We start from the raw sequence: 14,789 nt of genomic DNA, 5'->3' as shown, positions 1-14,789 counted from the left end.
GGAGTAAAATCCCTCTAAATTCAAGGGGTGTTCTCCTCCGAAAAGCCTATTTAGGATGGCAACCCATATTGATGTGTATGTGTGTGTGTGAAAAAAAAACCCAATCTTAAAATGTGTTAAGATTTTGTCTTACATCACTTTGATTTCCCCACACCCCAGTCTAGTCAGTTTTTGTAGTTATACCCTTAAAAAACGTTTATCTCCTGCATGGATGAAAACGGAAGGCCACCCACAGAAATTTATGTGGTGCGTGCACACACACACACACACACACACACACACACACACACACACACACAGTGGCAATGAAGGGCTCTGACTCCCTTTTTGTACGGAAAGAATTCTTCAGAGTGGAGGTCATGTCGACCGGCAGAGTTTGTGGTTCATTAATCCTTTCAGGCTGCACAATCCTTTCTTCCCCACAGCACAATCGCCGCTGCTTGCAGCTCTGCTCCTCAAATAAGCACAGCATCCGTCTCCTTCCACTTTGAAGCTGCAAAGCAATAGAAAGTTGCTGGCATTTGTAATTTTCTGCGGAAGGGTTTGCAATTCTTATCCAAAGTGCTTAAGACAGGCACCGAGAAACACTGGGATGAGAATGCACTAACAAGAGCTGGTATTTTCAGAGCACAGGTAGCCCTCGACTTAAGTTTAAGTTTCTTGTCGTTGTACGTGTATACACAGTATACCTATACAACGAAATTCACGTAACACCCAGACCCAACTCACATGACAATCCCCAGACACACCCCCACCCACCCAAAATTCCCCACCCCCCAAAAAGGGGTGAAATGCTCCCGGTTCGGTTCGGTAGTGATGGTGGGGGATGGTTCAGAGAACCGGTAGCAAAAATCCCTGCCCCCACCCCACCCCGCCCCAGCTGAGCCGCGTGAGCATCAGATGTTTTTTTTTTTTTTACTTTTAAAAGCATTTTTTCTTCGGCCGAAAAAATGCTTTTAAAAGTAAAAAAAAAAGCCTCTGATGATTGCGTGGCTCAGCTGGGATCATTAGAGGCTTTTAAAAGCATTTTTTCTACAACCTCTTTGGCCGAAGAGGTTGTAGAAAAAATGCTTTTAAAAGGCTCTGATGATCCCAGCTGAATTGCCTGATTGTCAGGGGCTTTTTTTTTCTTTTAAAGACAAAAAAAAATGCTTTTAAAAGAAAACAAAAGCCTCTGACGATCAGGCAACTCATCTGGGATCGTCAGAGCCTTTTAAAAGCAATTTTTACAACCTCTCCAGCCGAAGAGGTTGTAGAAAAAATGCTTTTAAAAGTTAAAAAAAAAATGGCCACGCCCACCCAGTCACATTACCCCCCCACAGAGCCAGTAGTAACAAATTTTACATTTCACCACTGCTCTAAAACCACCCAAGCATCCACACAACAGACCACAACAGACTGGACTTACGACCGTAATTGAGCCCAACGTTCCTGTTGTTAAGCGAAACACTCATTAAGTAAATTTGCCCCATTTAACGACCATTCTTGCCACAGCTATTAAGCGAATCTGGTTTCCCCATTGACTTTGCTTTGTCAGAAAGTCACAAAAAGTTTATCGCATGACCACCACCCCCGGGACGCTGCAACAGTGCAACCGTCATAAATATGAGTCCGTTTCCAAGCGTCTGAATTTTGATCATGTGACCATGGGGACGCTGCACTGGTTGTAAGGGTGAAAAGCGGTCCTAAGTCACTTTTTTTTAGATTTAACATTTTTTTTAAATTTAGTTATAAGATAGGTCACTTTTTAAAGCGCCGTCGCAACTTTGAACGGTCACTAAGTGAACTGATTGTAAGTCGAGGACCCCCTGTATAAAGTGATCGGGGGGAAATTAAAACGGCGCAGATTTGTTTGCTCAATACAGGTAGTCCTTGAGTTATGACCGCACTTGGAGTGGTCGGCAAGCAATGCGGGGATTAAATGAGTCATCACCTCATTGCACCCAATTTTATGACCTGTTTTTGCTGTGGTTGTTAAACAAATCAATGCTCACCCTCCCCCCCCCCCACCCCATTGATTTTCCTTGTTGGTAGTCAGTTGGGGATGTTGCAAATGATGGTAGGAAGAACTTACAGGTTTTTGAATAGAGTCCCATCCGGCCATTTCCATCTGTCTTCAGAACTTCGGTGGAGGCCAATCCAGTGGTTAAAGGGCTCCCTGACATTCACGGCACCAATCTGTTCGTGTTTTCAAATTACAAAGGAGAAGGGGGAAAAATATCCTATGGGTTTCAGAACATTTTGGAAATTGAGTCCTGCACTCCGCAGAAGGAGTCATCATCACTCTTCATACATGTATGTGTACATACACAAAACAGACTAAAGTTGGACGGGACCTTGTAGGTCATCTAGTCCAACCCCACCACCCAAGCGGGAGACCCTACACCATTTCTGACAAACGGCAGTCCAGTCTCTTCTTGAAAGCCTCCAGTGATGAAGCTCCCACAACTTCTGAAGGCAAAGCTGTTCCATTGGTTGATTGTTCTCACTGTCAAAAAGTTTCTCTTTATTTCTGGGTTGAATCTCTCCTTGATCAGTTTCCATCCATTATTCCTTGTTTGGTCTTTAGGTGCTTTGGAAAATAGCTTGACCCCCCCCCTCCTCTCTGTGGCAGCCCCTCAAATATTGGAACACTGCTATAGCAATAGCAATAGCACTTAGACTTATATACCGCTTCATAGTGCTTTTACAGCCCTCTGTAAGCGGTTTACAGAGTCAGCCTATTGCCCCCAACAATCTGGGTCCTCATTTTTACCCACCTCAGAAGGATGGAAGGCTGAGTCAACCTTGAGCCTGGTGAGATTCGATCTGCCAAACTACTGGCAGCTGGTGATCAACAGAACTAGCCTGCACTCTTAACTGTGCTACAGCGGCTATCATGTCTCTCCTGGTCCTTCTCGTCACTAGACTAGCCATGCCCAGTCCCTGCAACTGTTCATTGTATGTTTTAGCCTCCAGTCCTCTAATCATCTTTGTGGTTCTTCTCTGAACTTTTTCTAGAGTCTCAACATCTTTTTTATAGTGTGGTGACCAAAACTGATGCAGTATTCTAGGTGTGGTCTTACTAAGAGTGGTATTAGTACCTCATTTGATCTTGATTGTATCCCTCTGTTAATGCAACTTAGAATGGCATTGGCTTTTTTGGCTGCCGCCGCACACTGTTGGATCATATTTAACTGGTTGTCCACTAAGACTCCAAGATCTCTCTCACAATTACTGCTATTAAGCCTGGTTTCTCCCAATCTATATGTGTACTTTTGGCTTTTCTTGCCTAAGTGTAAGACTTTACTTTTCTCTACATGAATTTCATTTTGTTAGTGCCCAGTGGTCAAGTCTGTCAAGCAGGGGTGAAATGCTCCTGGTTCGGACTAGATTGCCTGATCTGGTAGCGATGGCTGCGGGTGGTTCGGAGAACTGGTAGAAACATGCCCAGCTGAGCCCCACGATATTCAGAGGGTTTTTTTTAAACTTTTAAAAGCATTTTTTCTACAACCTCTTTGGCCAAAGAGGCTGTAAAAAAATGCTTTTAAAGGGTTCTGTCGATCAGGCAACTCAGCTGGGATCATCAGAACCCTTTAAAAGCATTTTTTCTACAACCTCTTTGGCCGAAGAGGCTGTAAAAAATGCTTTTAAAAGGCTCCTTTGGCGATCCCAGCTGAATTGCCTGATCATCAGAGGCTTTTAAAAGCATTTTTTTACAAATGCTTTTGTAGTGCCCAGTGGTTTACATTTTTTACAACCTCTTCAGCCAAAGAGGTTGTAGAAAAAATGCTTTTAACAGTTTAAAAAAAAAGTTGGCCACAAAGAACCGATAGTTACAAATTTTACATTTCACCCCTGCTGGCAAGATTCATCTGGATCTTGTGCCTATCAAACTCCCGGCCCGTAGGCAGGATACGTCACACGCTGGCCACGCCCATGCCCGGTTTAGCAAAAGGGAAAAAAATTCCAATACATCACATGACACCACCGTGACAACACGAGTTTTACACCCCTGATCTAGGGTGTTGGCTATTCCTGCCAACATGTTTTCCCGCATGTTCCCGTTCTGCAGAAAATCCAATATCTGGATTGCTTGAACGACACAATCTGCTTCTGGGGTACAGAGAATAAAGCTACATCTCAACACTGGAAAGAGATTTAAATCCCACATGCATCCTGGAGATATAATGGCAGGTTCTTATTTCATAAAATAGTGAAAGAGTAGGCACTAGGCAGGGCCTGCTTGAGCACAACTGCAGATATCAATTTTGACATATTCTTCTCTTACCAGTTTCTCTAGATCCCCCAGAACAGCCAAGGTGGCCCCAAGGGAGAGACAGCGATTCTGACTAGCATTCCAGCTCTCTTGGGTTTCCAAAACATGGTAGCAGTTCCCTTGGGACATGTGCCAGCCCATTGGGCAACAGGAAGTGGTAGCAGCAGCAGCAGCAGGCAACTGAGGTTTAGCTTCTGTAAATACAAATTTGTGAGATTTAACAGAGATTTAACCTTTAGCCCAGTGGTGGGTTTCAAATTTTTTTACTACCGGTTCTGTGGGTGTGGCTTGGTGGGCATGGCTTGGTGGGCGTGGCTTGGTGGGCATGGCAGGGAAGGATATTGTAAAATCTCCATTCCCTCCCCATTCCAGGGGAAGGTTACTGCAAAATCCCCATTTCCTCCAGATCAACTGGGACTCGGGAGGCAGCAAATAGATGGGGGCGGGGCCAGTCAGAGGTAGTATTTACTGTTTTTTTAATTTGAATTTATATCCCGCCCTTCTCCGAAGACTCAGGGCGGCTTACATTGTGTTAGGCAATAGTCTCATCCATTTGTATATTATATACAAAGTCAACTTGTATTGCCCCCCAACAATCTGGGTCCTCATTTTACCTACCTTATAAAGGATGGAAGGCTGAGTCAACCTTGGGCCTGGTGGGACTCGAACCTGCAGTAATTGTAATTGCAGGCAGCTGTGTTAATAACAGACTGCATTAGCCTGTTGAGCCACAAGAACTACTCTGAACTACTCAAAATTTCCGCTACCGGTTCTCCAGAACTGGTCAGAACCTGCTGAAACCCACCTCTGCCTCAGCCCCTTATTTAGGAACAGAGATGGGGAACTAGGGCCCCTTTATGACTTGTGGGACTTCAACTCCCAGAATTCCTGAGCCAGCATGGAACTCAACTCCCAGAATTCCTCAGCGTGGCTGGCTCGGGAATTCTGGGAGTTGAAGTCCACAAGACATAAAAGGGCCATAGTTCCCCACTCCTGATTTAGAAGAATGTTTCTCAGCTTGGTGAATTTCCAGTTCTCAGAATTCCACATTCAACGTGGCCGCTGATGAGAATTCTGGGCATTGATCCACACATCTGTTTCCTAAATCTTTAGAAAAGTTGCTAAATTTGGGAAACATTGATTTAGAGACATAGGATATACTGTAAAAGAGACGATAGAAAAAGCTTATGTTTTTTGATCCTCTCCTTCACCTTACCCTTAAGGCTGACCTTTGGCTAACCTTTTCTGGACCGAGTGCCCAAAGCACACATGTGAGTGCGCACATGCACCCAAACCTCCAAAATGCAATGCACGCCTCCCCTGTGAATGCACCCCCTGTGCATGTGTGTGCCCCCCCACACACGCTTGCACACGCCGCCCCCACATGCACCCCATCCCCCACGTATACATGGCAGAGACCCGAAGACTAGCTGGCTGGGCAGGAGGTACATGTGCATGCGCAGCAGAGCTGAACTGGGGCGACAGCTCGCGTGCCATCAGAGAGGGCGCTGCGTGTCACCTCTGGCACGCATGCCATAGATTCGCCATCAAGGCCTTAGGATGCTGAGTTCATTTTTTTCTGATTTGTTATCCTCCAAATGTGCTGGATCATAATTCCTAATCATAATTGGTGCTACATAGGCTCTTCCTGGGAATTATAAAAAATTATTATTTGGGAATTTAGCCCAAATTTCTGGAGAAAGATAATTCAATTGAAAATAAAGTATGTGTTAATGGATTTTGATGTTGCCCTGATAACCATTAATATGCGACAAGATGGAAAGATGTCCTATCCTATGACATCGTAGGATGCATTGTGATTGGCTGAAGAGATCTACTCCATTTGTTGTCTCAACTGTCATTCAACTTCTCTCCCCACCCACTTCGGATCGTTTCCACCAGTGAGCATTCCACCTAGTAATTATATCAAGCCTGTAGCAAGTAGAAAGAGTTTGATACTTTAATTAGTAATTACTTTTAAATGTATTCCATATTAATTTAATGTGCATTAAAACACAGTAAAACGTCTAGTTGGAATATGTATTTATTTAATCAAATGTTGAAGCTGTCTGACTTTCTGAATGACTCTAGGTGGCTTGTAAAGTTTTTTTTTTTTAAATTAAAACAACTAAAGACAATCCCTATACATCAGGGCTGGGCAACTATGGCCCCTTTATGACCTATGGACTTCAACTCCCAGAATTCCTGAGCCAGCATGCTGGCTCAGGAATTCTGGGAGTTGAAGTCCATAGGTCATAAAGGGGCCATAGTTGCCCAGCCCTACATACATAGTCAGAAAGGGATAATTCTCAAAGCTCTGAAGTTTAAGAGCCACACACAAGTAATCCTCAACTCACGACCACAATTTAGCCCAAACTTTCTGTTGCTAAGCGAGACAATTGGGGAATAATGTCCCACTTTACGACCTTTCTTGCCACGGTTGTTAAGTGAATTATTGCCGTTGTTTAAGTTAGTCACACAATTGTTAAGTGAATCTGGCTTCCCCATTGACTTTGTTTGTCAGATGGTCGCAAGAGGGGATCATGTGACCCCGGGACACTGCAACCGTCGTAAATAGGAGCCACTTGCCAAGCATCTGAATTTTGGTCATGTGACCATTGGGGATACTGCAACAGTCATAAGTGTGAAAAATGATCATAAGTCACTTTTTTCCTGTGCTGTTATGACTTTGAATGGTCACTAAACAAACTGTTGTACGTCAAAGACCGCATGTATTTTTATTTAGGCCAAAAGTAAGTTACTTTACTTTACAAAAATAAGTAAGTAAGTAAGTAAGTTTACAAAAGTAAGTTACTTTAGGCCAAAAGTAAGGTTCTACATTTAGGCCAAAAAAACAAAATGCACCAGTACCGTATATATGGTACCTTGCTCAATAGTAGTACCTGTGAGAGGGATCTTGGAGTCCTAGTGGACAACCATCTAGATATGAGCCAGCAGTGTGCAGCAGCTGTTAAAAAAGCCAACACAGTTCTGGGCTGCATAAACAGAGGGATAGAATCAAGATCACGTGAAGTGTTAGTACCACTTTATAATGCCTTGGTAAGGCCACACTTGGAATATTGCATCCAGTTTTGGTCGCCACGATGTAAAAAAAGATGTTGAGACTCTAGAAAGAGTGCAGAGAAGAGCAACAAAGATGATTAGGGGACTGGAGGATAAAACATATGAAGAACGGTTGCAGGAACTGGGTATGTCTAGTTTAACAAAAAGAAGGACTGGGGAGACATGATAGCTGTGTTCCAATATCTCAGGGGTTGCCACAAAGAAGAGGGAGTCGGGCTGTTCTCCAAAGCACCTGAGGGTAGAACAAGAAGCAATGGGTGGAAACTGATCAAAGAAAGAAGCAACTTAGAACTAAGGAGAAATTTCCTGACAGTTAGAACAATTAATAAGTGGAACGACTTGCCTTCAGAAGTTGTGAATGCTCCAACACTGGAAATTTTTAAGAAAATGTTGGATAACCATCTGACTGAGATGGTGTAGGGTTTCCTGCCTGGGCAGGGGGTTGGACTAGAAGGCCTCCAAGGTCCCTTCCAACTCTGATGTTATGTTATGTTATTTCATTTTATTGCCCTACTTACTATTTCCTTAAAACAAATTTTTGATAGTTTGCAAACAGAGAGACTGCAAGTTTCCTTGCCTGGCCTTATCTGCATAATGGTAGTTCCATCGGTCATCATCAGGCTGACCGTCCATTAAACTAAACCAAGTTTTTTTTTTAAAACTACAGTTGGTTGAACAGACCTAACATAAGGTTTGATTTACATTTGGCTGGAAGCAAAGACAACCACCGAGCAATAAGAACGAAGAAGGACAAATAAGCAGATTATTATCATAGTGCATTGCACGGTCAGCCAAATGTTTAGACTAGATTTGGTGCCTATTGAATCCTTCCCAAGGACTTGAGATAGGCAGTTGTGGTTTGAAGGCATTTGACGATATTACAGATATTCTCACTATTCCAAGTAAGGTAAAGGTCGATCGACAAGCTCAATGTCTTAGCCACTGAGCCACCGCGTCTCATTTCCAAGTCTGCAATTGAGACTTTGTCAGTGCTGATGATATTTCAGTGGTGCTCCAGTTGTTTTGGGCTTCCACTCAATGTCGGTACTGTATTTGCTTTGTTTTGCCACATTATTGTTATTATTACAGAATTAGGGAAACTTTTTTGCAAGTAGTCCTCGACTTAGGACCACAATTGAGCCCAAAATTTATGTCATTAAATGAAACATTTGTCAAGTGAATTTTCCCCCCATGTTATGAGCTTTCTTGCCACTGTTGTTAAGTGAATCGCTGCAGTTGATAAGTGAGTAACCTGGTTGTTAAGTGAATCTGGCTTCCCCCGTTGACTTTGCTTGTCAGAAGTTCCCAAAAGGGATCACCTGACCTTGAGACACAGCAATGGTCGTAAGTATGAACCAGTTGCCAAGCGCCTGAAGTTTGATCACATGATCAAAATGGGGATGCTGCAAATGTTGTAACTGTGAAAAACGGTCATGAGTCTCTTTTTTCAGTGCCGTTGTAACTTTGAGCGGTCACTAAATGAAGTGTTGTAAGTCAAGGACTACCTGTATTTGAATATCAATATCCGAGTATATTTTGGAAGCGTGCAGCTATTCTTCCCCAAAAATGGTCTCGTTACAGGAAAAAAAGTAAACACTTTCAGAGCCAAAGACAAATAACTTCTTGTAGAAAAACAACTCCTAAATAAATTATTGTCTCAAATTACGATCCTGGGAAGCTAGGAATAATAATTAAAAAACAAGTATTTGGGGCTTGATTTTGCAAAATTAAAATCAGTTGCTGCAAATTTTCATACCAGCAGCGTGATTAAAGTGGATTTTAAGACCTCGTCCTTAACAGTGTAATTCTGAGCAGTTTTAGTTTGAACAGACAAGCCTCCCTTTCATGACCTTAATTTGACACAGATGTTGGATAAGGAGGCAGGCTAGATAAACGGCTGCTGGAGCCGAGCAATCTTCCTGGCCAGGAATCATTAAAGTCGTCTCACATGCTTTCTTTCCCAGTTACAAAAATATTTATTTCAACGGGGATGTGCTGCAAAAAAAAAAAAGAAAGAAAGAAAAAAAAAGGCCTTGTACTGATATTCTCCAAACTGTGTGCAAAGTTCAGGGATTCACTGTTACCATGAGGGAAGTCACCCCTCCTAGGAGAATGAAATATTTTGAGAAATATTTAAAAAGGCAGAATATTCTCCCTAAAAGAAAAATGGAAATCTTTAAGGGAGCTAGAAACTCAGAGCTTCAGCTCCCTGGCCCCCAGCAGATACAGGTATTTGGTGCCCATTAAGAAAGAAAGACTGGGCCAGCCTATCGACAAAACAAAAGACCTTCAGCTCCAGGATGATGAGATTATCCTTCAGGGCAAAGCCATTCAGCCACAATAGGAACAACAAGCACAACAAGCCCCTTCATTACCTCAGCCCAAACTTCAACCAAGCTTGACTCAGATAACCTATAACAGTGATGGCTAACATTTTCCGGACTGAGTGCCCAAAGCGCTTGCGCCCAAATTCCCAAAATGCACTGCAGGCATGGACCCCTTGCATGTGCTCCACCCCCCGCGCATGCACCCCCGCGTCCCCTGCGCATGCAGGCACCCCTCACACATCCCTGCCCCAGCCCACGCCCTGCCCCCCCTGCATGCACGTGTGACCCCCATGCATGTGGGCACGGCCCCCTGCATGTGCCCCACCCCCATGCATGCGCCCGCCCACCCCGCATGCATCCCACCCAGAGACCCAACAACTAGCTGGCCGGTGGGAGGCGTGCACGCATGTGTGGCAAGCTGAACTGGGGCGACGGTTCGTGTGCCCACAAAGAGGGCGCTGCGTGCCACAGGTTCACCATCACGGGCCTATAAGGTTACTATGACCCCTACAGCAGCCAATAGTTTGCACAGGAACAGGAAGCTCATGGGCAAGGCCCAAGAGAGGATATAAAACAGGGGTGAAATGCTCCCAGTTCGGATCGGATCGGTTGATCCGGTAGCGATGGTGGGGGGGTGGTTTGGAGAACCGGTAGCAACCCTGCCCATGCCCAACCAATCGCACGGTCGCCCCCTTGCCGCTTCTTTTTAAAAATGCTTTTAAAAGGTAAAAAAAGAGGCTCTGACGATCACAGCTGAGCCGCACGATCGTCAGAGCCTTTTTTTTTTACTTTTAAAAGCATTTTTTACAACCTATTTGAATTACGGATAATCCTCGATTTAGGATCACAATTGAACCCCAAATTTCCTTTGTTAAACAAGGCAGTTGTTAGGCGGATTTTGCCCCATTGTATGACCTTTCTTGCCACAGTTGTTAAGTGAGTCACTGCAGTTGTTTAGTTAGTAACACGGTGGGTAAGTGAATCTGGCTTCCCCATTGACTTTGCTTGTCAGAAGGTCGCAAAAGGGGGTCGCATGACCCCAGAGATGCCCCAGTCGTCATAAACGTGAGTCAATTGCCAAGTATCTGAATTTTGAACACAGAATGACCATGGGGATGCTACAATGGTCGTAAGTGTGAAAAATGGTCATAAGCCACTTTTCCCCAGTGCCACTTTCCAGAGTCCATAGGGTCTGAACCGAAGACATGGCTGCCTTGAACACTGGATCTCCTTCTCACACTGATCCTGGATCGGTTTCTTAAGGGGGGGGGGATACAGGACTGGGATATTTTCTTTCAAAGGTCCTCGACGTACGATCGCTAAACGAATTGTTGTTCAGTTGAGGGCTACTTGTATTAAGTTATTCTAAAAAAAGGATGACCCTTTGATAGGTCGGTGTGGAACACGAGTGTGTCACTCACTTGTAAAAACGAAGATGGTGGTTACCAAGCCCAAAATCTGAATGACAAATAGTATGAGGATAATCCAGGTAATTGAGTTTTTGACTCTTGCGTTGGGTTGGATGCCTACAAAGGGAAAGATCCTGTGTTATTTATAAGATCATATGTCATTATAATTTATTTTTATTGCATTTCTAAAAAGACCTTTCTTCCCAGAAATCTTAGAAATGGTTTAGTGCAGGGGTCTCCAACCTTGGCAACTTTAAGCCTGAAGGACTTCAACTCCCAGAATTCCCCAGGCAGCTTTGCTGCCTGGGGAATTCTGGGAGTTGAAGTCCTCCAGGCTTAAAGTTGCCAAGGTTGGAGACCCCTGGTTTAGTGGATCCTGTACTATCTTGGCAAGTGATAACACCAAATTTCATGCCCCCTCAAAGCACCCATTATTGCAATTAAACATAGGTGTGATCAGAAAGGCTGTCATGTTTTTTTTTCCTTCCTCCCCTTTTCTCCACTGTATTTAACATCCTGTTGAATAAGTTCTTAACAGCTCAAACATTTGCGTTCTGCTTGATTAATCCAGCCTGGGTTGGTTTAATAAATAGGTTCTCCAAGGTGAGCTTTGGAATTGTATCTCTGCTAATTATTTCAGTAAGTGGTCTTTGAGATACAGACCACAAACTATAACTTCAAAGAGGCAGATAAGTAAACAGAAGCTTCTGAATCACTGAGGAAGTTGCTGTGCTCCAGGTGTGACTAAAGTAAGTCTCTCAGATGTCTTGCCATGGCCTGGCTATCTGTGGCTGTCCAGAGATAATGGGGAGCATCATCTGGAAGGTGTTGTGACCCAGGCCCAAGTAGGTAGTAAGAAACCCAGTTCGTGGGGAAAAAAAAAACTTTATTTGAACAGCTGGGAATTACTTCATTCCTCAGTTATCTCACAAACCTTTGTCCAATTAGGCAAACTGCCAAAGGCCCTTCCTGGCAAACGTCCAGAAGCCATAAAAACAAAGACGTAGACAAAGCAGAAGACGCAGCTACAACGTTGTTTTCCAGCAAACGCCGGTGCTGGTCTGTTATAAGCGTTATGGGAGGGGCCAATCATCGCTTGGCCCTACTCCCGAGTTGTTCTATCTGCTTGAGCTGCTCTTGCCTTCTGGCAGCTCTTTTCATGCGTGCATTAGGAACAGGCTCTTCCTGTTCCTCTACCTCACTACTATCAGTCTCTGGAGGCTCTGGAGTCCACATGTCACTTCCCGATGGCCCTGGCCCCACCTCAGCCTCATCGCTGTCCGACTCCATTGCCAGTTCTGTAGGCTGCTGACGGACTACAACAGAAGGCAATCTGGAAGCTGCTTGTAAAAGGTGTCCCAGTTGCCTCAGTGATGTGACACGCCCTGTCATCATCATCATCTTCTTTTAACGACCCCACAATCCCTTGCGAGGTGGAGTCTGGGCAACTGAATGGAGCTGTTTCCTGGCCAGATGCCTTTCCTGTTGCCAATGAGGAGTTATATTCAGCAGATGTATTCTCACTGTGCCCAGAGAAAGAAATATCTGCCTCTACCTAGGATCGAACCCACAGCCTCCTGATTGTGAGGCGAGAGCTCCACCCCTAGCCCACTGCGCCACTTGATGTGACACATCCTGTGCTCATAAAATATTATGTGCCTATGGAGATTCTCAATCATCCAGGTCATGGTTGCCCCAAAGGTGCTTTTGCTAAAAGGCTAGTGCACTTTCGTGTTTTTTTTAGTTTGAAAACATTTCACTTCCTATCCAAGAAGCTTCTTCAGGTCTAACTGACTGGTGGGAAATGGAAAGATTTATATTCTTTGGAGTCATCTGGTTGTTAGCTCTCTAAAAGTCATTGAGGAAACTTGGGGGTTTATCTGTCTGTCTCCTCAGAGTCACCTGAATCAGAGTGTGTAAATGTGTGTGGAGCCTTCTTGGGACCCCTGAAAGGACATGGTTCCACACCTGTTTACACTTCTGATTCGGCCTAGATTAGTTCCCAGAGACCTTTTCAAACTACACAAGTTCCTTGAATGACAAGCAAATAAGGAAGAATATATTACATATAAAGAACTTCTTGAAGAGCTTCTGATTTGTTAGCATCAGGTGTGACCACACGGAACTACAGCATATACAATAATGGCAAATAGAGTAGAACATGGGTCCCTAACCTCCCCGGTCCATGGACCAGCACTGGGCCATGGCATGCCAGAAACCGGGCCGCGCAAATATGTGAAGTCCCATCTGTGGGATACAGGCAGCACACGAAATCACACTCCCTTCGGTCCGTGGAAAAACCGCTCTCCACAGAACCGGTCCCTGGTGCCCAAACATTATTTCTCAATCTCAGCAACTTCAAGATAGTTGGACTTCAACCCCCAGAATTACCCAGCCAGGAGCTGAAGTCCACACATCTTCAACTTACTGAGGTAGAGCTCCAGCACCTTGGAGAGCTCCAACTCAGAAAGCTTGTTCCATGGAATTGATTGCTCAATGGAGTCAATCTTTCAATCTTCCATCAGCCATCAATCGTTCTGGGGGCACAGATTGTCTAAGCATGCATTCAGAAGAAAAACTCTAATCTTTCCTCTTGGCTGATTCCCGGAACAGCCTAGAACCTCCCAGGATCCAAACAGGGAAATTGTCTCCCTGCAATTCAGAGGAACATCCCATAATCCCAAGGGCCTTTTACCTGCTTCCTTCTTTTCTTCCAAGATGAAGTCCACGCACTGCTCAAGAGCCGCATCCTTATTACCTTTGTTGTCATTTTCAATCCCATCAGTTACTCCTCCTTGGAAAAATAAACCACAATTAGATACCTACTTTATCTGAGGCAACAGAAACCAGGGGTGTCAAACTCAGTTTCATTGAAGGTCCCATCAGGGCTGTGGTTGACCTTGGTGGGCCAGATGGACGTGGCCAACTGGGTGTCACCAACTGGGTGGGCGTGGGCAGCCTGACGCCGCTCCCCATACTGCTGGCATGTTTCCTCTTGACATTGGGTAGACCGGGCCGAATTCACACTGGCCCAATGTTTCCTCTTGGCATTGGGTAGACCGGGCCGAAGCCACACTGGCCCAATGTTTCCTCTTGGCATTGGGTAGAGCGGGCCGAAGCCACACTGGCCCAATGTTTCCTCTTGGCATTGGGTAGACCGGGCCGAAGCCACACTGGCCCAATGTTTCCTCTTCACATTGGGTAGACTGGGCTGAAGTGACATGGGCCGGTCCCTTACATTTTCCAGGATGCCCCCACAGGTGGGATCCGACCACATCGTGGGCCGGAAGTGGCCTGCAGGCCCTGTGTTTGACACCCCTGCTCTTGACTCTTGCAAATTCTATCGCAGCGACATAGGTAAGCAGGGAGAGATTAATTGGGAGGTAGGGAAAGCCTACTTACAGATAGTCCTCAAATTGCAACCATTCGTTTAGTGACCATTTGAAGTTACAACGGCATGAAAAAAGTGACTTCTGACTATTTTTCACACTTATGACCATTGTAGCTTCCCCATGGTCACGTGATCACAATTTGGATGCTCGACAACTGACTCATATTTGTGACAGTTGCAGTATCTCGGGGGGGGGGAATGTGATCCCCTTTGGCGACCCTCTGACAAGCAAAGTCTTTGGGGAAGCCAGATTCACTTAACAACCCTGGCGCTAACTTAACCACCGCAGTGATTCACTTAACAACGGTGGCAAGGAAGAT

The 14,789-nt window shown here is 44.8% G+C and overlaps 1 protein-coding gene across 1 annotated transcript; it reads right to left on the bottom strand.

Annotated features, from left to right (window-relative positions):
• Positions 1-250: 250 nt before the first annotated feature.
• Positions 251-13,893, bottom strand: LOC131190038 (C-type lectin domain family 2 member E-like). The gene is made up of 5 exons (XM_058166881.1): positions 13,774-13,893; positions 11,091-11,195; positions 4,271-4,452; positions 2,075-2,178; positions 251-493 (listed from the first exon to the last, which is right to left on the bottom strand). The coding sequence occupies exons 3-5, from the start codon at positions 4,397-4,399 to the stop codon at positions 358-360; spliced, it is 369 nt and encodes a 122-aa protein (XP_058022864.1). The 5' UTR covers positions 4,400-4,452; positions 11,091-11,195; positions 13,774-13,893; the 3' UTR covers positions 251-357.
• Positions 13,894-14,789: the final 896 nt, after the last annotated feature.

This window comes from Ahaetulla prasina, chromosome 2 (genome assembly GCF_028640845.1).
Source record: "Ahaetulla prasina isolate Xishuangbanna chromosome 2, ASM2864084v1, whole genome shotgun sequence".
NCBI lineage: Eukaryota > Metazoa > Chordata > Lepidosauria > Squamata > Colubridae > Ahaetulla > Ahaetulla prasina.
The sequence above is the reverse complement of the archived record's forward strand: the minus strand, read 5'-3'. Positions and strand labels throughout refer to the sequence as shown.

What these genes read in the sequence shown, in the direction of transcription:
- LOC131190038 (XM_058166881.1), bottom strand. Translation starts at nt 4,399, where the DNA reads ATGGGCTGGCACATGTCCCAAGGGAACTGCTACCATGTTTTGGAAACC. An exon ending in TGGGGGATCTAGAGAAACTG is followed by an intron (nt 2,179 to 4,270) that starts GTAAGAGAAGAA and finishes AAACACGAACAG; the next exon opens with ATTGGTGCCGTGAATGTCAG. An exon ending in GGGACTCTATTCAAAAACCT is followed by an intron (nt 494 to 2,074) that starts GTAAGTTCTTCC and finishes ATTGCTTTGCAG; the next exon opens with CTTCAAAGTGGAAGGAGACG.